General features: G+C 37.0%; 1 protein-coding gene across 3 annotated transcripts in view; it reads right to left on the bottom strand.

Annotated features, from left to right (window-relative positions):
* DIAPH3 (diaphanous related formin 3) overlaps positions 1 to 25,887 on the bottom strand; it is a 242,630-nt gene that overhangs the window by 205,971 nt on the left and 10,772 nt on the right. For 2 of the 3 annotated variants that reach the window (XM_049815693.1, XM_049815694.1), the window contains exons 2-4: positions 24,899 to 24,931; positions 11,435 to 11,608; positions 5,727 to 5,831 (exon numbers count right to left, since the gene is read on the bottom strand). In XM_049815693.1, the coding sequence (XP_049671650.1) occupies positions 5,727 to 5,831; positions 11,435 to 11,608; positions 24,899 to 24,931 (312 nt within the window). The remainder of the gene's footprint in view (positions 1 to 5,726; positions 5,832 to 11,434; positions 11,609 to 24,898; positions 24,932 to 25,887) is intronic. The other variant, XM_049815695.1, reaches the window with a different exon arrangement.

Raw genomic sequence — 25,887 nt, 5'->3', positions numbered from 1 at the left:
CCCCCCATTCCCCGTCCCCCTGCGCCGCTCGCGGCTCCGAGGCGGGAGGTGGAGAGAACCGGGATGGGGGTGGGCCGGGGAGGAGGGAGGGCTGGGGGAGGGTGTGCTCAGATCTGGGTTTACTTCCCAGTATCCTTGTTTTGGTTTGATTGGTAGTAAATTAAGTTGGTTTTGGTTTTTCCCCAAGTTGAGCATGTCTTTTGCCTGTGACCATAAGTGGTGAGTGATCCCTCCCTGTCCTTGTCTCGACCCACAAGCATTTCTTTATATTTTCTCTTCATCCCACCAGGGGGGAGGAGTGAGCAAGCAGATTTGTGGTGCTTTGTTGCCAGCTGGGCTTAGACCATGACACTCTGTGATAAGGGTACATTGGGGGGGCTATTGGGGGCTATACTACCTCTCTGCTCCAACTATATTTCCTCAGATTTGAGAAATGGATGTTCCAGATGCCAAAGAACAGACTACTTCCAAGAACTACCCTGAAAATATAGCATCTCATGCTGTATTTTGGTACACCACACATAGTACATGGAATGTCATTCCAAACATGCCACTGAATTGATAGAGATCACTATTTGCTTAAATACAAGAGTCACTTCCAATAACTATGTTCCACAAAAAAGTAGATGAGATAGCCAGGAAGGAATGAGGGTTGAGGGGAGCCTTAGAATTTGAGATCTAGGAAACCCAGAGGAAAAAAAAATCCATAACAATAAATGTTCTCACAGACAAAGAGAAACTCAGTGTTTTCAGTTTTCTTTCATGTTCTGTGTTTAGTTCATAGGCACATAATACTCAAGTCAGAAAAGCCCTACAGCAAGGTAACTTACTTTAATCTCTTCAGATATTCTCTGGGTCCAAGAGCTAACAGTATGTATTGGTAATGCCATGAACAGAAGACCACCTCCTCAAAAACATCTAGTTGGCAAACTTATTCCATAAACAATTTACGCGCCTCACCAAGATGGTATAATTGCTTGCACTTCTATAAGGTAAGAAAGCTCAGCTCCCCTACAGCTTTAACACAGCTATATCTAAAGAGGAATGAAAAAAAAAACTGGATAGTATCTCCAAGCCAAACATAGAAGATCCTTAACAAAACAAAAAAGCATTCATAACATTAAGAACTAAATATCAGACTTGATAAAACATGAAAGGTAAAAGGTAGTATACCATGAGTTGCCCAAAACACTACAAATTCACTGACTTAAGGGGAACTGGTAACAAGAGTTTCTGTCTGGTTATTCAAGAGCTTATATACGGTTACAATATCCTGTTGCAATAATCCCCAAACATTTTAAGACTAGACAATACATACCTCTAAGGCACAATCAGGGGAATTTGAGTTACGGCTGTGATATAAGGAAGAAATTGTTACAACTGTGGTGTAACAGGGGATCAGGGCTGTGCCTGTATACACATTCAGCACGTACAGTTCCCAGTGTGATCCTGGATCTGCCCAGCTGCTCTCTGCATAGATGAGATAATGGACTGACTAGAGACAAGATGACCAAACAACTCCTAGCAGCCTTTGTGACAAAGTATTTAACTAAATGTTCCAGGAGCTCTCCAGTTGGAAACTTCAAAAAGTCCCAAAAATTCTCCTGGCAGCTCCTGCTGTGCATAGACTAGTTGATAAGCACTACTTGTATGCCTAAGCATATGGATTAATATCCTGGATGGAGAATCTGTCATTTCCAGTGACTTCCCCCAGCATTTCCTGCTATAAAATTGATCAAGCTGGGTATAACTAAGATACTCATAAACAATCAGTAAAATTGCTTTCTTTTGATGCAGAAACAGTCATATAGGGCAGTCATATGGACAGAACATATAGTTAACATGGTTAGAAGATATTTTGGAAGTAATTTAATATAATCAATAGCAACGTGTGCCGTGGAAAAGTCACATGGGACAAGAGCCCAGTCAGACTATAAGAATTCACTAGAATGACATTTCAGAGAGTCTTATCTGACCCATCTGAAGACAGTGTCACAAGCAATGGAGACTCACATCAACATCCAGACAGTAACCAGCCATTCCGTTTCAGACTCAGTTCCCCACCTAAATATTACCCTATGCAAAATATGCCAATAAACTGTGAATGTCTGTACAACATACCCACAGTACCAAGTACCACTTATTCATAGTTATGCCAAGGTTCTGCAAGATAATAACAATATGATACATCTGCCAGTGCTTAAATAAAATGAGAGCTGCATTTGGTACCAATTGTGAAACTGATTATATTAGCTGTATTTCAGCATGGGAAAAGCTGCGTAAGTTCAAAATGCTCGAGTTAACTGAGAAACAGGAAATAACTTGAGGCATCAGTGCCTCTAGAAATTTAATTGCTCAACTGAAGAACAACTGGTCTGTGAGCAGATGCAGTATGAAGTCAGCATTAATTAATTCAGTTAAAACATTACAAGCGAGTAAGCGGCACAACAAAAACAAAATCTTGTGAAGAAAACTCACTTAAAAAACCCAGTTTGCATGTGTTCAACATACAGAACAGCGTAACTTATGGTAGAGTAGCATTATAGCAATGCTGCTTTTATTTCCACTTGAGTATTAACTCCATGGAAATTGATTTTTAAAACTTTTCTGGGCTGGAACATCTTTGTATGTGTTTATACAGCACTTAAAAATATGACACTTTCTAACCTCAGATAATCATAATACATACAAACAGCTACAAAATCATAGAAAATACATTGGACATAACAATTTCTAACAACAAACAGAACAACACTGCTTTTGGTAGATGAGAATTCACACTCACATAATAGCCTTTAAACACAACTGTTGTTCCCTTCTCCAACTGTTTCCTGATAAATAAGACATGACACCACAGCAGACAGAAGTTTCATTCAAGATTTCTAAGCCATGATGGTTTAAACAATATGTGATATACTTCTCTAAGATAAGGTTTTTAAGAGAAGAAATAAGGCTTCATCTAAACACTATACATTACAAGAAAACAAGAAAGTACTAGCAGAATACTGAAGCACTTGAGCAGAATTCTTCCAAGCATACAATTTTTGCTATCATTCAGATTTTCAGTAAGTACTACTAGTATCCCAAACCCCAAGACTGTTTATTCTTAGCAATTCTTCTACAGGGAATCCCTGAACACATTATAGAGTGATGGTAACAGCATACTTACAAACATATGCAGACATATATACAGAAGCATGCTTTCAGCTAACTCTTCAAGAAGCAAAGTGGAGTAAAATGAATGAGTATTGGACAATGTATTTCAGTAGAACTCTGGTTACTTCTAAGTAACTTTGAGTCCTTAAGTGATGGATCCATTGTAAACATCCCACGCATACAGAGGTAGCTCACAGTACTCCATACATCGGCACCTGAGCACAGCCCCACCAAACCCAGCATAATTTCTAGATGCACCAGTAACAGAGATGTGCTTTGTGAATATTGGAAAGGAGTTGTACATTTCTAAGAAACAGAAACCCTGATACTGAGGTCAATGATGAAGCTTTGACTATAGTGGAGTCTGCTTTTATCACCTGAGACTGCTTCACTTTCAGTGATTCATTCAAGGTGCAGACTCTGTTCTTCATTTTAATAGTTTTTATAATGACAACTGCTTTAAATGCAACCTGCTTAGTACTCTGCATAGCATTCGCAAATAAGGATATTTGTCCCAACATGATATAGCTTAGTACTTGTCTCCTTAAAGTTTGAGAAGTATGAACTATCAAAAGATGTTACTGCAGTATCACCATAGAAAGACCTGAGATGGGATTAGTTGCACATAATAGTCAGGAGCTATATGGCACTTCAGCTCTTCTGAAAAAGTATGACACTCTTTTATCAAGTCAAGGTACACCAAAATTTAGCCAAGTATCCTGGGAATGCAGTGCACTGTTCTCTCTAGACTGAGAAGGCACTCAGACAGTCCAATGCGCTTGAGGCATGAAAGAGCATGCCAGGAACAAAGAGTTTGCAAGGACGAGGGAAGGAGTTTCCCATCCCAGTAGCTCCAGCACTAAGCTGAATTCATCTGAAGCACTACTGTATCAAGCGGCTCAATCTATGCATCACAGAAACAGCTCCTCCCAGTTATACAATGGGTGAATGCCATTTCCAGTAAGAACACAACAGTAGAAAATGAGTTCAGTAAAGACAAGAGTTTCCCTGCATGAATTAGTCTTCAGTGATCTCCCATAGCAGAAAGGGAGATAGGTGGGCTGGCAGCAGAGGAGGGGAACAGAAAGGAAAAAACTGCTGTTGGGGGAGGAAACAGACCTGTCCTCTTCAATAGAGTACCTTGTATGGCTGCTTTGGGCATAGTGCAGGAAGCTCCATTGCCAAAAAACAAGTGTGATCACAACCAAAGACAAAAAACAAGTATTTATTGCAAATGGCACTCAGAAAGAAGGATCAATGAAACCTACTCTGCTATAAGCTTCAGTTCATTGCAAGTATTAAATATCAGGAAGTAAAAACATGAAAACCTTTCTCTTGAGAAAGAGTCCTAACATCACCATCATCAGGATGCTAAGATTCCAGAAATAAATGCAGATGCAGCAACTCTGCAGAGTCAGCCATGTCCTATTATCACATTACTTTTTAGATCAAAAAACTGAGGTCTTAGAATGGGTGTGGACTAGGGGTATCAATGCAATATAAACCTTGACATGCTGGGTTTTTTTGATTGAGAAACTTCAAGAATGTTGTGAGATTTACTAGCCTGTAGTTTCCTGATTTCCCATGAAATATCTCTAAAAACAGAAAAACAGGCTAGACCTCCTAATCTTCCAGTACTAAAGAACTTTTATGCTACAGAAGGACTAGTAGATTTGATAAGCTAATCTTAAATAAAATAATCTCCAGACAGTTCGGTCCTGCACTAGGCATCTACCTTCCTAAAAGTGCTAGACCATTACACTAATAAGGTACATCAATTGAAGTAGACAACAAGATAAATACCTCATTTAAATTACTATATTTAATGTCTTCTTTTCTCAGTATTTAATTACATATGGGCAATTTTTACTTACATCTCTACATGCATGGAGCAATGAGAGTCAAAGAATCAAATATATGAATTCTAAAGCAATCAAAAGGTCTAAGGAAAATATTAGCAGTGCAGCATTTAGCACTGGAGTCAGTCCCCACTTTGCAAAAACTAAGCAGTTTTTCTTATGCCAACTTAATCCTTAAACTGCCCAGTACACATGCCAACCCAATCCTTAAACTGCCCAGTACTCAACTCTTTGCGCTTCTCTAAAACAACCAATAATTACCCCTATAAGTAAAAACTTGACACTAATTGGGTTCATGTGCAACACTTCTGTTACCAACTATTACACAGCATCAAAACATGAATTCTGTACTGAAGTATGAAAAAGGCTAATCAGTTAAGGAATTCTTTTTTAACAGTGCTAGAAAAGAAGAAAGGTTCACATCAAACCTTTCCAAGAAGTTTTCTGCAGAATCTTTCCATCTCCACTAATAGCCACACCTTTACCAAAAAGAAATGCTCTTCTGTGTTCAGAAGACACACCTCAAGTACAAGTGAATATCTTTCACTGCAGCTTGTAAAATAATGATATGGCCCTCTAAAAATGTTTGTGTCTATGAGAAACAAAAGTTAGTCGAAAGAATCTAACATGCTTGCATCACTTTTTCTCTCCAGTAGGAAATAATGTATATATTAAGTCATTTTTTTGTGTACTTCAGAGAAATTTACTTACAGACTTTGAAGCAGTGCTAATATATTGCATCACCATTTCTTTTTTGGTATTAAAATCCTTTTCTCTCAATGGCATCTTCTTGTCTTCATTTAAATTCATATCTTCCTAGAATGGGAGGGGAAAAAAAAAAAAAAGCTTTAAATGTCATCCAGCAACACAGTTGTTTAACTGTAAGAGACTGATTTAAAAAAATAAAGACACAAAAATAAGAACTTGAGCAAATGAAAGCTGTTACACAAAAAACTTTTCAAAAGTTACATGTTACTAACAACCATAAAAATCCTTATCCATCTTCCCTAGCAACTCAGACTAAAAAAAACAGTCAACTATGCCAGGATGAACAAGTGCATCACAACCATTACTAGCATAATCTCTTCTTAGAAACCATCTACAGTTTCACACATACACACACACACTAAACTACAGAAAAGCATTATTTAACACTTCCTAAAACATTTATAAATGTACTCAAACCAGTCTCTTAGAAAGATCTTTTTTAATGATATATCCATTTGTTCTATAATTCTGTTCCTCAGTTCCTAAATACTTAGTCCTGGGCAGCAGAATCTGCTTTGCACTGAGAGTAGTTCCCAAAATAATATTCACCTGTACAACAGGTAAGGCCCAAATTCTTGACGATTTCATCATTAAATCAACAACTTCAACTGTTACCAAAACCCCATCACAATTCATTCATTTCAACATAAACCCAGATGTCAAAAAGAGGAGATGCACATTCAAAGCTACACAGGAGCTATTTGTTGACATTTCTGATACAGAGACTTCTGTTCCAGCCTAGAAATGCTCTGATCATTGTAATCAGTTCCACATCTGTGAGAAATGAAATTTCCTATCATGCTGGATGTAAAAAAAAAAAAAAAAAAAAAAAAGGCTTTAAGAAACAATTTAGGTACGAGCACATGCAGCCTTACTATGGTCACTCAAGCTTAGCAAGAATTACTGCAGTTATTTTCAGCTGAAACTCACGAGGTGAATCCCCACCAGCTTTCGCAGGAGCAATGCTACAAAATCAGTGGGTAACCATCTTGACACAAGGCTATTTCACCCAGTCAGAAATCAAAGAAAGACAAACAGCAAGCAAACTCATAACCATAAAATTTTAAGAAAAAAAAGCCTAAAGACCAAAATTTTATACTACAATGAAATTTGTTTCCTTGTCTTTGCTAGTTTCCATATTGAATATGATAGAATCAAGCACAGTTCCTAGAAACGTTTAGAGTTTTGTATAAATCCGAACTGTGAGAAGACATTGCAGAAAATGCTTGACCCCTTAAGTTGAACTTCTTCAAAGTACAATTAGGGCAATTTTGTGTAGATTCTGGATTTCCCCCCCCTAAAAAAAGTTACCGTTTCCTTTCTTTAAGGACTAGAAAAAGTTCCTTACTTCAGTCTAATATGAATTTAAATTATTACTTATTATTTATTTGATACTATATAGTGTTTTATAGTATCAGATTTGTATATTTGGGACTATATATACAGTATATAATTATTTGATATTTTTAGTATCAAATAAGTATAGTGTGCATGCTGTAAAAAGTTCTTTCATTCAAGCAATAATAATATAGCATTTTGCCTGCTTGGCAGCTAGCTTGCTTATTTGCATTACTACCTACATCTGAAAGTCAATGTAAAACATCTTTATCTAAATGAGCTGCAGGAAAGGAGGCCGCACATCGTCAATCTTTTCTCATAGTTCTGCTCCTCAAAATAGTGTACTCCTTTGATCAAAAAATTCACAGAGAAACTATTTGCTTAGGCCCAAACCAAAATTCTAGCAGTGCATAAGGACACACATATTCCTGAATATTTTGCAAGTTACCTCATACTAAATCAAATGTTGTGGGCATTATCTTGAATGGGCATGCTGCATTTTGTAGCTTTTCTTGGATGAAAGGCAAACAAGAGACAACTATGATTTATTTAATGATGGGAAACCTGGTATGATCCAAAAATGCTGCATGGGCTCAAATATTCATACTAAAATTAAATAAAAACACAACAAAACCAGGCTTAAATACACATACATTAAAAACACTGTTAGGATCATATATTGTATGCAAAGAAATCATTTTCTTCCAAGACATAAAAAAGTGGAATTCTTTTTTTCTGTGTATACACCGTTTGGAAAAAAAAGTGAAAGATATTTAAAGTTACCTGTCTCTATCAAAGATTACAAAAGTCACTGCAGCTTTTTTAAGATGAGAAAGAACACAACCAACCACAAAAAGTAGTGGCTTTAGTATTCAAGTAACAAAAATCTAAAGTAATTGTCTGCTCAAAGGAAGGGTACATGAAGGCTGTTAAGCACGCTGTTAAATGGTCAGGTGGAAACCCAAAAATTTATACCAGTTGCACAACAAATCAATCTAAATATTTTAATTTATTGGTCAACCATTTAGCAGTTAATTACATAACTAGGCAGGACTTTTACAATTCATCAATGAATTCTGACATTGATATATGGATTTGGACAAAGATTTGGGGACTGATAAAAAGCCTTTAAAATAAGGACAAGTAAGGAAGTTCTTTTCAATTTACTTCTTTAAATATTTTTTCAATAACAAATTCTTTCAAAGACAGAAAAATACTACAATTTTAAGTTCTCAACAACTGCTCAAAAATCTTTACGCCTTATCTAAGACATTTCCTTAGCTTAGAAGGGGAGGAAGGAGAGGGGAATCAAAATCAATCAGATTGCCAAAACTACTACAATGTTAGGATTCCCTCTAGCCTTTCATTTGTTATCCTAGCTTGTTACAGGTATTTCTCATCTTATGTAGTATTTCAGTTTAATTAATTACCTTCTATTAAATGCACAACAACATATTTATTACTATTCTTATTACCAGGCAACACATCTGTTGAGATACACAAATGGCAACCCATACTGTAAATTACTAAAATCGAGTCCAACTTGACATTACCAGATAAATTTGCAAGTTCCAATAAAAGTCTCTGGAACGCTGTGCCTCAGAATTCTTCTCCACAGGGATGTAATTGTATAGCAATACTGACTTCAAATGAAAATACACTTTACATGTATATTTAATAGGGGTAGCTGTATTTTATTTAATACTTAAATTGTATTTTTAAAACCTACATAAACACGAATGTAAGAACACTGAAACCAAAGTATTCCATTTTAAGTTTCAAAAAAATATATGGCTAGGTCTTTCTCAGTGTTTCCTGAGAGTTATCACATCTTCAGTACCGTGCCTGTAACATGCCACAAGGTTTTTTTCATAACATTGAAATGCATGTATATCCTACCTAAGGAGGAAGGAAAACAAACAAACAAAAAAAAGCTTTTCACATTAGCCTGTAGCTACTGCAAAGTTCATGCTTGTGTTTAAAACAGCTTTGCACTTCTTTCAGAATTGCTCTTTTAATTTTTCTGAAAAATAACTTCTGAACTTAAATAACAAGGAGAAAACAAAGAGCTTGGTTTTCCTGAAAAAAAAAATCTACCTTCTAATCACATTAAAAAAAAAAATAATAAAATAAAAAAAAGGGGAAGCAAGAAACCTATCAGTACAGACTATATTCCATAATCCTAGATGTAGTGGCAGGTTTATTTATAGGAAATATTCAGTCTGTGTGTGCAGTAAGAAGTAAGTTCTTTTTTTTTGTTTTTAATAAATCAAACATCATTAAAGCAATTGATTTATAGAGATTAGAAGTATTCAGCAGTACAAAGGGCACGTCAGATGTGGCTTAGTTTATAAAATACTTCATTCCTTTTACGTCTTCTTAAATCATTTAAAGTTATTCTACAGGTGAGCAATACCTCTTCATAAAATAAGTCATTTCACATAGATGTTTTCCTAATAGCACTAACTGAAATAAAAGGAGCTAAATGACAGTTAATTATTAGCTTTAACTGTCCAGTTTTAGGAGCTCTTTCATAACTTTTGCTATCAAAACCACTCAGGATGCCACTGTATAAAAGGTTGGGAGAAGGAAGCAGTACGTATCCAGGAAAACCCAAAGTATAATGTAACGCACTCAGTGAAACTTCAGAATTCAGAAACTGCTCCCTTCAGTACTTACCAATTGACTATTTTTATTGTGTGCAAAATTAACTCTAAAAGCCTGGCTACAACATTCAAATTGTTCACCACCCCCCCAAAATCACTTCATTTGATCAGAACAGCAAACTAGAGCCTACAGTATATAATTAGCTATGTAATATACTGTGACTAAACTAGCTTTATTCCAGTCCATTTGAGTGTGGATAATCTGAAGAATCCTTTCTATATTACATGTTATAGCTAAAATAACACTGATAAAGTAGTTTATCAAAGACAGTTTAAGTGCTTTGTTATTCAACAAAAATAGAAAAGCATTCAAATTATCCAGGATGTCATCATTACTTTAACATATTTTTGCAAAGTACTTATAAAATTGGAATTAATTGCTTCAGGATCCATGGATTATAAGCATTTCTGTTTACCTAGACACACAGTAGTAGGTTTCTCAGGATTTATTTATTCCTTTTTTATGGCATAGTCTCAACATCACACAATATCCTACAGCAGAATCTCTGCGGGATGGTAGAGAAATACAACCTACGATTATGTAGCAGGGGGTACGTGCAGGAAGGCATACGTTCAAGTTTTATAAAAAAACATCTCCCATTTCCTAACATTTGAGCAACTAGCATTCACAGTGAACTTTCTTAACAGAAGTAAAATATCATAGACACCAAGGTAAACCAAGAAAAATGAACCATGTGAGAACAAGTACAAATACAAAAGCTTGTAACACAGTAAATTAGTCCTCCCCTTCAGAAGCTTAACCATGAAAATCCCGAATCCTGCCTCTCAGTCATAGCTCTCAACAATTCCACAAAAGCATCTTCAAAACCAAACTAACATTATTGAGCACTAGGAATTACAAATTCCATAAAGGTACTTCTCTCATAGCACATTTAATTTCCTCCACATCCCAGCCCCAGGTAGTCCTTTTGTGTTTCAAGAGTTACTTGTTACTTGCTGTGAGGCAGAGAAGGAAATAATAACCTAGGCATCACTCTCCTTGTTAATGTCCTCTTGTGCTCTTCAGATTGCAGTCACTCTCTTCCCTCATGGCCATTCCATGTTTAGTTTTCAATTGCCCAAAACACCATCATCACGATAACAAAAAACCTCAACCTATTGAGGTGGTACCAATGCCACATGATCTTTCCAGCAAGCAACTGCTCTTTTGTAGCACAGTAACAATGACAGCTAAGGAAGGAAGGAAGCAAATTTGAGACAGCATGTGCAGACAAAAGCTGCTTCGGAGGCAAGAACCTTAAGTTCTTTTTATGCAAGAGTGACATGGAATATAGGTTCAGAACAAAACCCTGCTATGACATTCAAGGCATAAAATGCTTTTGTAAAAGTTTCAGGTTGTCTTGAAAGCAAGCAGGACTCCCCATTTCTTGTTGCTCCTCAAAATCTGTTGCATAGTATCACTTCTAATAATCAAAAACCTTTAGTTTCCATTTTAAATATACTGGGGGGAAAATCTTGTCAAAGTAATTCAAAGACTTCATCCCCTGAGAAACGCCCTAAAAAACACGTAACAACAACATTAATAATTCAGGTAAAGATCACAACACATGCACAAAAGAACGCTCCACCTGTCAATTAGTCACACTGTCATTCTTTAAATAAAAGAAAACAGCGTAAGACTCTTACCATCATTTTTTCAAACAACGCTATGATTTCTCTTTCCGACATGGATTTTGGAGCAAAATCCTCCGCATCCATAGGTGTGGATGACCAATCTGTAGAATGTGACTGCTTCATATGCGGCAGAGGAGGTCTTTCCTTTTTACTTCCTGGAATTCTTATACTGGCAAATCTATCCAACTGAAAACAGAAAAGGTATAAGATATCACATACTGTTTCCATTCTATGTAACCCTAATTAAGATGGGTGTTCTTGGAAGCTTAACATCCTTATTTTTCTGTGGTAACTTGCCTGTTATTTAAGTGTCTTATTTTAAAGGGTTTTCATACAGATACATATAACGGTCAGTTGCCTGAGCACTTGAGTTAACAGACCAGAATCCCATTACATTATGGAGAAATCATGCAGAACATGAGAATTTTACGGAAAGTTTGGAGGAAAAGATATCTACAAAACCCATTTATGAAGAGTTCTTCCCAACCATTACATGTAGAATATGAAAAAGCAGGCTTATTTACCGAAAGCATAGTTTTAAAATGTTTTTTGTTACTCTGAAACAGCTGTACTCCTGACATTGTATTAGAATATACAGATATGCAAATAAGCTACTTTTTATTAGAAGACAGGTTAGCATAACTACGACACTGTTCTATTTATTTTTTATTTGCACTATGTTATCCAAAACTTAGTGCCTTTCTGTGCTCCAATTATTTAGAAATTCATTTAGGAGAAGCATAAAAACCACCAGCTCCTTTATTAAAGTTAAGTAAGATACACTCACAGTTTCATGAATAATCCTTAGGACTTATTACCAACACAAGACAATTGCTCTGACTTTACCCCTTCATGAGCCAAAAAACTTCTTTGGAAAATTGTTTCGGGTTGTAGGTTTTTTTACTGGCTAGATATTTATCAGCTTTTCAATAAAGACTTACTAAGTGAAATTTTAAACATTTTCATTGTAAGAGCTTGTGTTATAATGTATATGGGCAAGGACCAACAGAACACAAAAGCAGCTGACATACTCAATGAGATGCATTAAATCTTAATCATCTTTGTAGCAGCCTTTCGAACAGATGTGAACAGCAATATTACACTTGTCAACACAGAAGAAAGTTACAGTAGCATTTGACGCATAAGAGATTTTGGACAAGATTTCAACCATATCAATAGACTTACATCTTTGAAATGCTATGCAAAAATATTCTGAGGCTTCAATATATCTTGAAGATAAGTATCTTGAGATATCACTTAATAAGTACATCAAAGTTACCAAATGAAATGACAAATAAAGTTATTATAGCGTCTGTGGAATTAAGATCAGAAAGAGCAAAGAAAATTAGTAAGAAAACTTGGGTATAAGTGTTCCACTCTAGTCAGAGCAAGAATTGACTATTAGACATCCATTAAGAGAGGTTTAGATGAAAACAAAAAAGACTTTAATTCTTCCTGTTCAAAACTGAAAAGGAACAGTTTTTGGAACATAGAAAAGATTACAAGCCACTCACATACAGATGGTTGAAGAACATGCAAAAGCAGAAAATTAATATAGCATAAACATAAAAGAGCTCAGCATGGATGATGGGGCCCTTCAGTGCCGTATCAAACCAGCAGGCAACAAGAAAAGCACACTACAGGAATAATTACATAGGAAGAAAGAGAATGCAACAAAAGCAAAAGGGAGGGTAACATCATCATTGGAAGCATAGTATAGAGTCATCAGTGGCAAAAACCATCTTACAACTTGACCAGACAGCAATTTCCCTTCCTGTCTTTAGAATCAGAAGTCTATGGTAAGTATGGGGGGATGAAGCCAGATTGCAAACTGCAGTGACTAGACTAGAATCTTAAAAAAATCATATTATATCAGATTTTTCTTCTCAACCAATGGCTCTCACAGAGCACTGATGAAAGGCAGCACATCTGCTCCAAAGAACGACTTAGTCACTTCTCCATGCCCCACTGTTCACTATCGATTGCATAACCTAAGAAGCAAACCATTACATTTGAAGATTCTTTGTAGGCAGACTTGAAGCAGGGGTAGAGGGAAGATACTTTTGCTGAAATAACAGATTTCAGCCCATGGTTCAGTCAGCAGAGAATTGACTAAATTAGCTTTAAGAGAGGTGTGCCCTACACTTCTTATCCCATCTCTCCTGAAAAATCTCAGCTCCTTCCTTACCGTCTGTGTTCCCCAAGTGTCCCCTCTTCCTTCCCCTGCTCCACACAGCAGCAGCAATAGCAGTTCTGGCCAGGCAGAAACACCTTGCTCTCTGCCATGAAATACCCCATGCAGTCCCAGAGCTACTCTTGTTCCACTAGGAACAGGCAGCACCAATTCAGGGATGAGAGCCCATTCATCCTTGAAAAGGGATATTTCACTTCCTTTCACCTGTTCACATTTTTGGTTTATGCTTTGTTTTTAAGCACCTCTTGAATGTTAGACTGAATGGTAGATGTTTTGCAACATTACAGATTAGGCCGTAACATTCATATTCCCCATGTTCACCAAATCCTATACTACTTGTCCTAGAGGAAGGAAGCACACTCTTGGAATATATTTGATCAGGCAGAACATATAAGACAAAGTGAGATACTAGGATTATAAGCACATTTAAACATGTGTCAACAAATTACTTTAAATAATTTAGAACAATGCAGTCTAAAAATAAGATTTCCATATGTTAAAAAAAAAGGAAATTCACAAGACCTGCACAGAAGTACAGTGTGGGTATTCTACATACACTTCTCTTTAGAATTATATATTGATAGTGCTTCAAAAAAGTTAATACCTCTCAACATTCCATACAGGCGAATAATTTCATGGTCCACAGAAAGCACTATACAGAAAGAATAGAAATTTCATTGCTTGGTTGTAATGAAGTCTACCATTGATGCTGCTGGCGATCCCAGCACATAGAGGAGGAAATGGCAAAAATATAGTTCAATAATCTTCCATGTTACATCAAAAGCATTTTAAATCAGCCTAACCAATGGGGAATATCTAAAGTTAGCTTTGATGCAAAGTGTCACTACAGTTTAAAGCAGGTGCAACCTTCTATCTTTTCTGAAGATGTCTACCCTCTTTTTGTATTTATTTTACCAATAAATACATACAGACCCATACAGGAGTAGTGCTTTAGGACAGTAATTTTCTGAAAGGGGCAAACTTTTCCCTTAAGGTCTTTGTAGGACCAACATTAAAATTAACCAAAGAATAAACAATGCTTCATATGGTCTTGATACAAAGCATTCCCACAGTAAAGTCTCTTAGACATTCTCCAAACTAGTATCTGTTTTGATGCACTGATGGTACTCAGAGTAGATTATCCAGAGTTAAGAGTTCAAAGGCAATAAGGAGTGAGAAGAAAATAAGAGTGCAATTAAATACTTCTGGGCACTCAAAGGAGAAAGCTAGAATTTTTTTAACACACTATACAAAAACATAACAGGGAATCTTTAAGCAGCTCATTAATTCAAACAACAATCTATTCCTATCATCATAGCACAGTGTTACAGAAGATGAGGAAAACTATAGTTCAGATACATAATCTGAAAAGAAACAATAGTAAAAAAATTAAATACTGAGTACAAAAATACTGCAGAAATATTCATTAAAAACTATTATCTTCTAAATTGTAAAAAAAATGAACTACCCATGTAACCACAATATAGGCTGCACAGTGGTTGTAATTTTAAAACTTATGTGATATTGAAAGGAGAAGTGAAAGTAACTAAAAAGAAAAGTTAACTCTGGAAAGGAAAAAACATTGAAGGTAGGAAGAGCTTTCTATCCAAAGGTAACCCGAATTCTACACATAACACAGAGACACTACTATTTTGTTAGCAAAAACTAACCAAAGACAACCCTAAGTCTTTTTTGGTCAAAAGGCAGGGGTTTTGGTTGGTTTGGGGATTTTTTAAGGTAGGAGAGAAGAGGAAGACGAGGGAAAAGATAAACAAAAAATTAACTAGGACAGCAGAGAAGCCATTAAACATAATTCACACAGTTCTCATTCCTAAGACCAGATCCCCCAGCACGAAAGGCATGAGGAGTCTTTTCTCATAAACTCAAATTTAAAGCAACAAGCTGTTTGCATGTATCTTAGCTTTTATGTCTTTATGCCTCCTACCACCAGAGATTGGAAGATCTATAAAGCAGATTCTGCCAGTTCACATTCTCCAGGAGACAAAAACGGCAAGGCAACTGAAACAAAATCTTAATGTCAGAACTGAAACACAGTGAAAAGTAAACCATGGTCAACACATGAATATGAGTTAACATTGTAGTCATACAGTTTGAGTTAAGGCCTAGCCTGGTGATACTGCTCAATTTAGGGTTAAACATTATACTTCGTCCTTTAAGAAGGACCATTACTCAATAGCTTCACTATGCAAGCCTGATTACCGTGTATAAAGGATTCATGCTTTGCTAAGGACTATGTCCTTGAAGAGGGAACTAAACACCGATAGAAGGCACCAACCTACCCCAGAAGGCACTGAAGGCAGGATGACTGCCAAAGAAGCATGAACCAAGGGAAAGGTAGCAGGGAAGGATCTAGACCTCCCACTCAATTCCAGGCTGGAAAAACTGTCCCCCCACTGCAAGGAGCATGCATGCTAATTTACATAGCAAGTGAGGCTATTTGAAATATAACTGGCCAGTAGTAGATGAGATGGTGACTACTAACCAATGAATGTAAATTTAGGCGGGTTTTTACTAATCATGTGACAGAATAAATACGTTGTTTTTCTTTGGTGTGGTGTGCAAGCTTTGTGGATTTACCACCTGGCACCTGTCTCTGCGCAGACACAAAATAAAGAAAGATCTGGGCTCTGTGTGTAAGATTGGCTCATTGTGTTGTCCTAAAAGCAGATTTGTTACCCGGTGTGCTACAGACCAATCTCACACACTCAAGGGAGATATTGCTTTATTCTGTGCAGGGTGCTTAGGGGACTTTCCACAAATCAAGTACACCAAATTCATCAGGTGTGTCCCTTTTATACAGCAACAATTGCATCTAATCTATTAACCTACTCTTACCTAGTACATATTCACACTATCTAATGCATATGCGTAGGATTACGTAACCATGACACATCAGATGCTTCCTCCACATGCAGGGGGGCCTCAGCTGGTCTTCGGTGGTCATTTGAGGAGGTATCCCCTCCTCATTTCGACCGCTAAGTCGCTCTGTATTGGGTCAGTAGTTCATTTTCATGCCAAGAGGGACGCACCATCCATCAGGAAGAACAGAAAGGATGGGAATTGGTGTTCCAGGTGAGGTACCATTAAACAGGAAGAATAGGAAAGATCGGAATGATCTTGGCTAACTAACTTAATTTAAAACAGGACTTTCTAATCTACCACAGGATTTTCAATATCTGACATCAATTGCACACCAGGTACCAAACCCTGCTTGTGGGACAACACTATGAGACTGTTTTTCAGTAGCATTTTACATTTACCACCCTGAAGATTCTCAAGGAGCCTTGGCAGAAACTCCATTATGATTCCCTTACACTGTAATAGAGTTTAAAACTGTCTTACAGTAGTGTTTCTTCCACTGCTCTGCTCCATCACAAAGCTCTCTGAAACTACAGCCTCAGAAGTATGGCAGCCAAACCCTACTGACAAGCTCCAGCAGTGTACGAGGTGCAAAGCAAGTTACTGTATGTACACAGTAACAGTGCTGACAGCATCTGCAGAGGGAAAAATTGTCTCAATAATCACCTGGCAGGCAAGGTGAGTGAATGATGAGTTCTCACATGACTTTAAATATAAAAAAATTGTGCACACAGTACCAAAAAGATCTGAGCTGCACTTTTTTCTTATTAATAGTACAAGAAAATGTGATCACTTATTTCAATGGTGGTATTATCAGACCAATATTCAAATCCCATAGGGATTTAATTTCTAATTAATATTTTTAAAAACAGCCACATTAAAGAAATTGCATGAAAGAAAACAACTGACATAGGTAGGACGTATCAAAAGTTGTCTTCAATGCCCATTATCTGTACAAAGGATGAGAGGAAAGGAGATGCACGCAGTGGGATAAAGACTAAAGGAAAGGACTGTCTCTTCAGTCTATGTGCTAAAAAGCCCATCTGCTCACAAAGAGAAGAGCACAGAAAGACAGCAGTGGGTAGTGGAACCCAAATAATACCTTCACCTGTCTCTTCCCAAACTCATTACAGGAGCCATTAACCCATCAAACTATTTCTCCGCAAGCCCAGGAGAACACAGAGGCACAATAAGAGGTGGGAGGAACCCAAATTATTGATTCATAGGAAGGGACATGCTGTCTAGGCTCCTCCCAAGGCTATCCCAGCAAGCCCTCTGCCGTATGTCCAGGTCTGACAACCACCCCATGAGTCAACATGATCAGCTCTCCAGAGCACCTTTCAGGCTGAGGGCTGTTACTTCTTAAGGGTATAAGACACATTATGGGATGAAGAGGAAAAACATTTTGGGATTGTGCAAGACTTATTTTGCAATGTTTAAGGGAAGAACCAAAGGCAGGGAAAAGGATGGATCTCAGTGATTTGGACAGGAACAAGAATGGGAAAATGATAGGATATGGGGATAAAAAGGGCCAGTTGTGTGTAAACAGTTTGCTAGTTGGTACACTTCTGTGGCCATGTCCTGTACCTCAAACAGCACCATCTGTCCTACCTTATTAAATTCTATTTCCAACTATTTTCCTGGGCGAGATGCTCTACTTTGTGTGCACGTTTGTATGAAGGCCCATGTGTCAGCAACAGGATAAGACCATGAGTCAGAGGGACCACAGACCAGCAACTGGAGCTACAGCAGCCTCGTCTCTGCTGGGTGACAGGGTTAATTTCCCCCCTTACGTTTTCCTTCCCTCACAGAACAAAGGATTTATTTTACCCGATAGGGCTCACACTTTCATAGACACCCTGCCAGTAAGATCAGATATTCTTAGCATAGGAACAATTTTTGCTACTTAAAATACTAGAAACATTCATAGAGTCATTTAGGCTGGAAAAGACCCTTAAGATCATCGAGTCCAAATGGGCTTAAAGCCCACAAACCTGCTATCAAGTGTTATACAATGATCTCCATCACTGTTTGAAAATACTAACGGTATTCTAGATGTTCTCAAAATATATAGAAAGCCATGATACATGGTACTAAGGAAAGAGATAAAATGACAAGGCTATATAAGCAGCATTCACACCCTCAGAGTTGATTTCAGGCTGACCGCAAATCAGGTACCAGAATTTGAATCACTGGTAGCAAGAATAATAGCTGTAAGAGCCAAAATGAAGCAACCATCACAGGATGAGTGGTGAAGTCTTATTTTGTTCTTATTTCATAGGCTCTCTGGTATTCCACTGAGAGCCTATGAAATAAGAAAGTGATTTCATGCACACACCATGGACCTGAAAATCAAAGTTACAAAGAGATCCACAATACAAACCTTCTGGCTCATCACACATTCTGATAAGGTCCCTAGAAAGTACATCTATTATTTGTGCTCTCAGTTTGATCTTAGTGAAGACTTCTTATACCATGCTTTGTAAGACAATAGTGTCTATTGAACTTACACACTTGATAATGCAGGAATCAATGGATTAGTTATTGCTAGACTAATTGCTGGCTCAACAGCTTATGAAGACATCACCTCCTAACAGAGCTGCTATGCATGCAGGAATTAAAGGTATTACTTCCCTGCCATCCTGCATCTCTCATACCCTCCCCACCACCTTAATTACCACATCAGATCATTTATTGATATATTAAGAAATTCCTCAAAAATAAAACCCAACAGATGCATGTCTAACCACATTCATGATCACTGAAAGAATTCCCTAGTTCTGCCATTGCTTCACTCCAGCCTTCATTCAATGTCTTTCTCAGTATGAAAGGACAGCCAGTCAGATGAGAATGGGACATCCATGGAAGAACCTGATGGCATCAGCTACTACTGAGGGAACAAGACTTGCTAAGGGAATTCTTTTAGGACTATCCATCTTTGAGGCTGTTAACAACCAGAGGTCATGTTTAACACAAAACTGACATATGCAGAATGCCTAGTCAGCCAATAAATTCAGTATCATTCTTATAAATACAGATGCTCTATTTAAAAGCAGAGTTTTAATTGCTTTGTATTGTTGAATTTGAACCAAGTGTAAAAAACAAATACCACAATAGATTCTCAATCATTTTTACTTCAAGTTATTGTTGTAACTCTCAAAACTGTAGTGCTTACAACTCAGCATCCAGTTAACTGAACAATTTATGTTGAAGGTGATTAACCATTTGCAGATGGTAACTCCTAGAATAACCCAAACAGGAGAAAACAGTTATTTTCTGAGGGATGCTACTAACACCTCTGCTTTGTGAATGTTCTGAGAACCAACAAATGAAGCTGAATTGACTAACATAGCTGGTCTCATTTACGATCACAGAGAGGAAGTGGGTAGTGAATAAGGGAAATAATTTAGCAGCAGAGGTTACCTACATCGAGGACGGAACGTGACATATCTGGGTTTTACCTTTCTTCTCCATATCCACACTGAAGCCCTCAGACCCAAACAGGCAATGGAACATTAAGCGCAACACCAGAAAAAAACAATAAATACTAGGAGGTTTTTGTAGAACAACTTCCAACAGCGTTTAATGAGACTTTTACTGAGATAATTTGGACTATGAATGTTGGTATCAATGCAACTTGACTAACAACAGCTGTTTATTGTATACAGATTAGACTCGTAAAATGAGACTAAAAATTTATTTTTGACTTTGCATATAAAGTGTGTTTCTTATTGCCCATATTTGGAGCAAAAGCTTGCATGCAACATCTTGTAGGCCTCCAAAGTTAAGTTACTATGCACACTGTCCGCACATCTAGCCGAGGATTTTATCTAAAAAGGGATGCTAACCATACTTAAAGTGGTGGACCTAATCAAATATCTCAACCTACATTTTGTTTAAGTACACAAACACTATGAACATAAGCTATATTTCTTTATAAACACTGTTTAGACTGTATTTACTGCAGTGATTGGACCCCAGCATTTAGGAAAAAAAACAGCTGCTGTACCAAATTAGCAGGTAGCTGATGGAAGAATTAATTATGTTTATGCAGGATATGAGAGACATGAAAGTGGGCCTGTCATAACCAATAGCAAAAGGAGTTTACAGCTGAAACATTATATGAAGTCATGAAAAAAATTCTTAGAAGAATTCACAAAAAAGCTATCCCTTTCCAAGGTAAGCAGAAGAACAGTACAGTGGCTTTGCCATGGAAGATACACTTCATGATATACTGAAAAAGAAACAAAGGACTGAAGTTCCTTTATCGACCATAGCCTTTGATTCCTTGGCTTTTTCCTTTCTTTTTCATTCTTGGAGACAGGGCTTACCAGATTAACCATGAAGTACATCGGTCTGGATGCAAGCTAACATATCAACTCAACAGCTGCATCATACCATGTGGATTTGATGTTTCTGGCACTAGCTCTGTGGTTCCTGTACTTTGGTTTAGCACAAAGAACAGCAATGCCTGGAACATGTAAAGCATATAAATCATGTCATGCCAAATCCTCTCACATTAAAGTTGAGGCCAACAGATCTGATGCCCTTGAAACAAGAATAAGAACCACTATTCTCCCTTACTGCTGTATCTCTTCGTATTTTGTTTCTCCAGCTGTACAAAGCACACCAATCTACACCAATTTCATAAGACAGAAGTGTTAAAATGTTATCCTCTGTTACCATCCCAAATCCCTATGCAAAGCTCTGGGATGTTCCTAGAGAAGAAAATTAACCTAAAGGCTCCAGATCAAAATGCTACAAAGCAACAACTGGCTTGGATCTTTGTTTCCTTCACCACGCGAACAGCAAAACTTCCACCCAAGAGAAGTTTATGGAGTATGTATTACTAGAGGATGTCACTGCACTACAAGAAAATCTTTATTCTCAAAGAGTACAACTCAATATCTGACAAAAGTCCTGACTACATGAAATGTTTTGTCTGTCACAAATGACGTATCACCGACTTCTGATACCTCATTATGAAGAGACAGGATTACAGAATTGTTATGGTTTAGCCTAAACTGCATTACTAGAAGTACTGAACAGTCTTCTTTCTTCCCCTCCCCACTCCCATTCTCATGAAGAAACACACACACGCATATATGGACCATCAAGACACTCATGACAATCACTCAGCACAATTTATTAAGAGAGTTCTGATAAGAAATATACAGGTACAAAATCTTCATTTCCTAGCTGAAGGCAGCATTGCTCATAGCTTTGCTCTTTCTCGAGGTGTCCTCACTCTGCCTTATAGATCTGTAGGACAAAAAGTACTGCCACCCTCAGTTTTCAAGTTCACATGTTTTTGACTGCCTGCTATTTATATACTCAGTAAACAGAATTTCACATCCGGAAAATCTGCTCAAGTACTACACCATAGCTCTATCTCACAGACATTTTGCCAGTTGTTCTAGTCACAGAAACCAACAGCTCAGCCATGAAAGTCTGCTGTAACACCCTGATGTTGACACACGATAAAGAATTTGTAGAACATTAACCTAGGAAGGAAGGAGAATACAAAGTCAAACAAATCCTATGGCTTCATTCAAAATAATTATTATTCTTAGTGGATGGGGAACACACAGGAGAATATGCATTGCATCTATTTATTTCAGTATCTTTGGAAATAAAAGCAAACCAGTCTTCTCCCTTACCAGCAAAAATACTTCACATAAGATCAAAGAAGTTACTTTCAATGATTCTGAGTCAAAGACCTCTTAACATCTTTTTTGCCCTCGAAGCTCCAGAAGATTAAAAAAATATATTCTTTCTCTGACAGCCAAATTGCTCTACAAGGTTAAGTTCTTACTATATGAGAAATTCCACTGGTAGCAGTAGAGTTTTTAGTAAGAGAAAGACTTGCATAAACCAACATACACAGAAGAATCCCTTTCATTAGATGACTTCTTATTCCTAATACGCTCAATCTCCCAGAGATAATTTTACCTTTCTTGAGAGCAAATCATATAACTAATGATAGAAAATTAAAAGTTAGAGTTTAGGCCTGAGCACAGTCACATCTTGAATGTGTAGAACACATTTCACTCTGAATCTTTTTCCACTGTATACCAGAAACTATACAGCCTTTCTTTTCTTTACAGCTGTTGCTATGAAATCAGTCAAGATAACTGTGTGTTACAAGGACTTTTAGTATATATTTCATTTTTGCCTACGTAAGATATCTTTTTAATAAAATTCTGTTAATATGCAGGTTTTTTAATCTTTATGAGCCTTACAAACCATTTCCTGGAATTGGAAGCACTTGAGACAGAAAACAGGCTTGCTTCCACAGTGATCTTGCAGGTAGATCATTTCTCAGATACCTACTTGGCACTTCTCTGTGGAATAAGAGTCCTGCCTTCATAGTTTCTAAACAAACAAGTTAAAAGAAGCATATGTTGATTGTGTAAAAAGCAAAGTGTTTCTGAACTTAATGGGGATTTGTCACTAAAATTCATCAGCATCCCAGGAATAATCCAATACAATTCAAACATTGAAAAGCAGTCTGCATTTTAGACTCTCAAAATGTTGCTAACTTACCTAAATTAAAAAAAAAAAAATTCTTGGTCACTGTTATACAACACTGTATTTGTAAGAAACAGACTGGGAGTAATAAAACATATATATTTTATAAAGCATAATGCAGCAGCAAGCAAGTTAACATGCAAATGATTGCCCATCAGAAGAAAGGAAATACACTATTTCATAGAAAGCTACGAAATCAAGTAATCTTAAACCTTCAATTTCTTAATCTTCTCTTACTACAATTTTCCCCCTTGTCACAAAATGAATTTGGAGAAAATACATTTGCCAGTTTTTGTGCTTGCTATGAAGTGTCAAAACCACTCTGCTCTGAGCCACATTTAAGTTCCCTAGGTCTCAGATACTTAGTATTATTAGCTGTTTGCCCGAATCAGACACAGAAAGACTAAACCAACAGAAAACTCATATTGAGGGACAAAAAGTGTCAGTTGGAAAGCATACCCTTGTTCCAAGATGAAGTTGCAAGTCAACAAAACACACACCTTTAAAAGCGTACACCACTGCAACATTTAAGGTTTTGGGGGTTTTTTACTGTTAGCCTTTTACTAAACAGCTGTCATCTCCCTTCAAAAAAAAAAAAAAAAATATATGTGGACAATTTGATACTACTTTGCAGGTGGTGTTTCTTTAGTCTGTGAAGAGGTCTTCAGTATACTCTGAGAAACGTAGGGAATCGGGGAGAAGATTGCTTACTACAGAGCTATCAGGGTCTTTGTCCATATTCCAACCAACACAATAAACCTGCTGACTTATGGCAGCTACCATTACAAGTTAGACAAGTCCAGTAGGCTAAGGAAAGGACAAGTGCAACAAGGTAGCAAGCTAGCCCCTTTAACAAAAAAAAAAAAAAACAAAAAAAAAAAACAAAAAAAAAAAAAAAAAAAAAAACACTACCAAAATTAAGTTCTGTTTACCAAAAAATACTTTTGCTTTGAGAGAACTGTGAACATTGCCTCAGCTCTCTGCAATAAAGCACAAGTTTATAGAATCAAAGTTTTATTAACCCATCAGACTCAAATTTCTTAATAACCATTTCCAGCCCATGAAACTCTGCTAAAGAAATAGCAACAGGTGATTTAAGTCAATCTAGGAATGATAGGTAGAGGCAACATGCACAACACTACTAACTTTGCACACCTAATCAACAATAAGCACACCATTGGTTCCTAAGCTAGGAAACAGCAGTGTTTCTCAGCACGTGTTGCACGTTGTCCAGCACAAAACTCTCTACACTTAAGCTCTCAGTTATGCACAGAAGTACTTCAGCAAGAACTCTGTATAGCACTGTAGTTGTAACAGCTGATCTTTAGGTGCCTACAGAACATTACTTCCTAGGTAAATTCAAAGACTTTGTAAAATTGTCCCCTTTAAGAAAAACTATTCTTACCTACAAAAGAATAGTACAGACAATGAAATAGGTAACTTCAATAGCAAGAGAAAGAAATCTTTGGGATACAGAACTTCATCTGCTGTTCAAGAGACAGATGAAGTTTGAGAAATACAGTGTTAGCATGACACTGAATATACCTAACACCATTATTAAGAGGTTTTACAAGCAACTGTTAGTTTGTTAAACATGGTATTCCTAAACTAGCCATGCAGCTCAAGTCACTTTAATACTAAACATGCAGTCACAGATATGTTAACTATACCGCATGTAAATTGGCACAATTACCTGTGTCAAACTCATTTAGCTGTGATTAGAACATACTTCAAAGCCATACATAGATTTTTGCCACTCACACTATGTTACAGATAATTAAAAGTTTCTTGTATCAATAAGGTTATTTCTATTGCATTAGCAATAAGGTTATTAGCTCTGCATAGCCAAAGCAAAACTTAAGTTGTCTTACCACATCATCTGTCAGTGTCTTGATATCAAAGTGCTGTAAATCAAACAGGAAACCAGTCATGTCACAACTGTGCAGTAAAAAAACAACAGAAAAACCCAAACAAAAAAGCAAGTCTCAGTTATAGTTACTGTTATTCAAAATAAGATGCAAGTCAAACAGTATTGAATCATGGCACTTGAAGTAATAATTTCTTGGCAAGTTGTACTTTGTTGGCTTATAGTGCACCGCAAGTTACACAGGGAATACAGGGTAGATTAAAAAAAACAACTGTAATCTGATCCTTAGAATAGTACCAGAAGAATATAAACCAAGCACAGCTTGAAAGAAGTTGTGTTTTATTATATTTGATAGCTAAATATGCTAGAACAGAAGACTTGCTCATAATTCAGCTGCTAAAATTGTGTCTTCTCAAAATGGCTGTGGGGACACCAAGGAATTGGTCCAGACATTTTTAAACTCAACAGAAAAACATGGATTTCCTCAACAATTCAAAACTCTCTGCCAAGCTGCAACACTCAAACAACTAGGACTGTTGACTATTCTCAATCAATGCCTACATTGCAGGCAGAACACAAAGCTATTAGTAGTAACTGACATAAGCATTTATTAGTAGTAACATCCAAAACACTATAGATCACTCGCTGCTGTGTGAAACAACAGTTCCTGAACCAACTCTTTTGCTCTTCACCGCACTTTTACAAACGCAGCAAGTGCTAGGATGCACAGCTCTTGCACAAAACTGAAGAGCAGCACTGAAGAACATTGGCGACTGATGAATCAGTGTTGCAGGGATCCCATTTATAGTTTTTATGAAGAGGCCGAGAACAGACTTGGCAGGGTAATGGGAAGAATGTGAAGTAGCATACTTAGTGAGATAGAGTCTTACCCTATTCTTAGACTCCCCTCACTGCGTTGTGTACAAAGCTTGGCAGCAGCTACAGCAATTGTCAATGGCTATATCCAAATTAATCAGATGTGGAAACTCTTGC

This window comes from Accipiter gentilis, chromosome 13 (genome assembly GCF_929443795.1).
Source record: "Accipiter gentilis chromosome 13, bAccGen1.1, whole genome shotgun sequence".
Lineage (NCBI taxonomy): Eukaryota > Metazoa > Chordata > Aves > Accipitriformes > Accipitridae > Astur > Astur gentilis.
The sequence above is the reverse complement of the archived record's forward strand: the minus strand, read 5'-3'. Positions and strand labels throughout refer to the sequence as shown.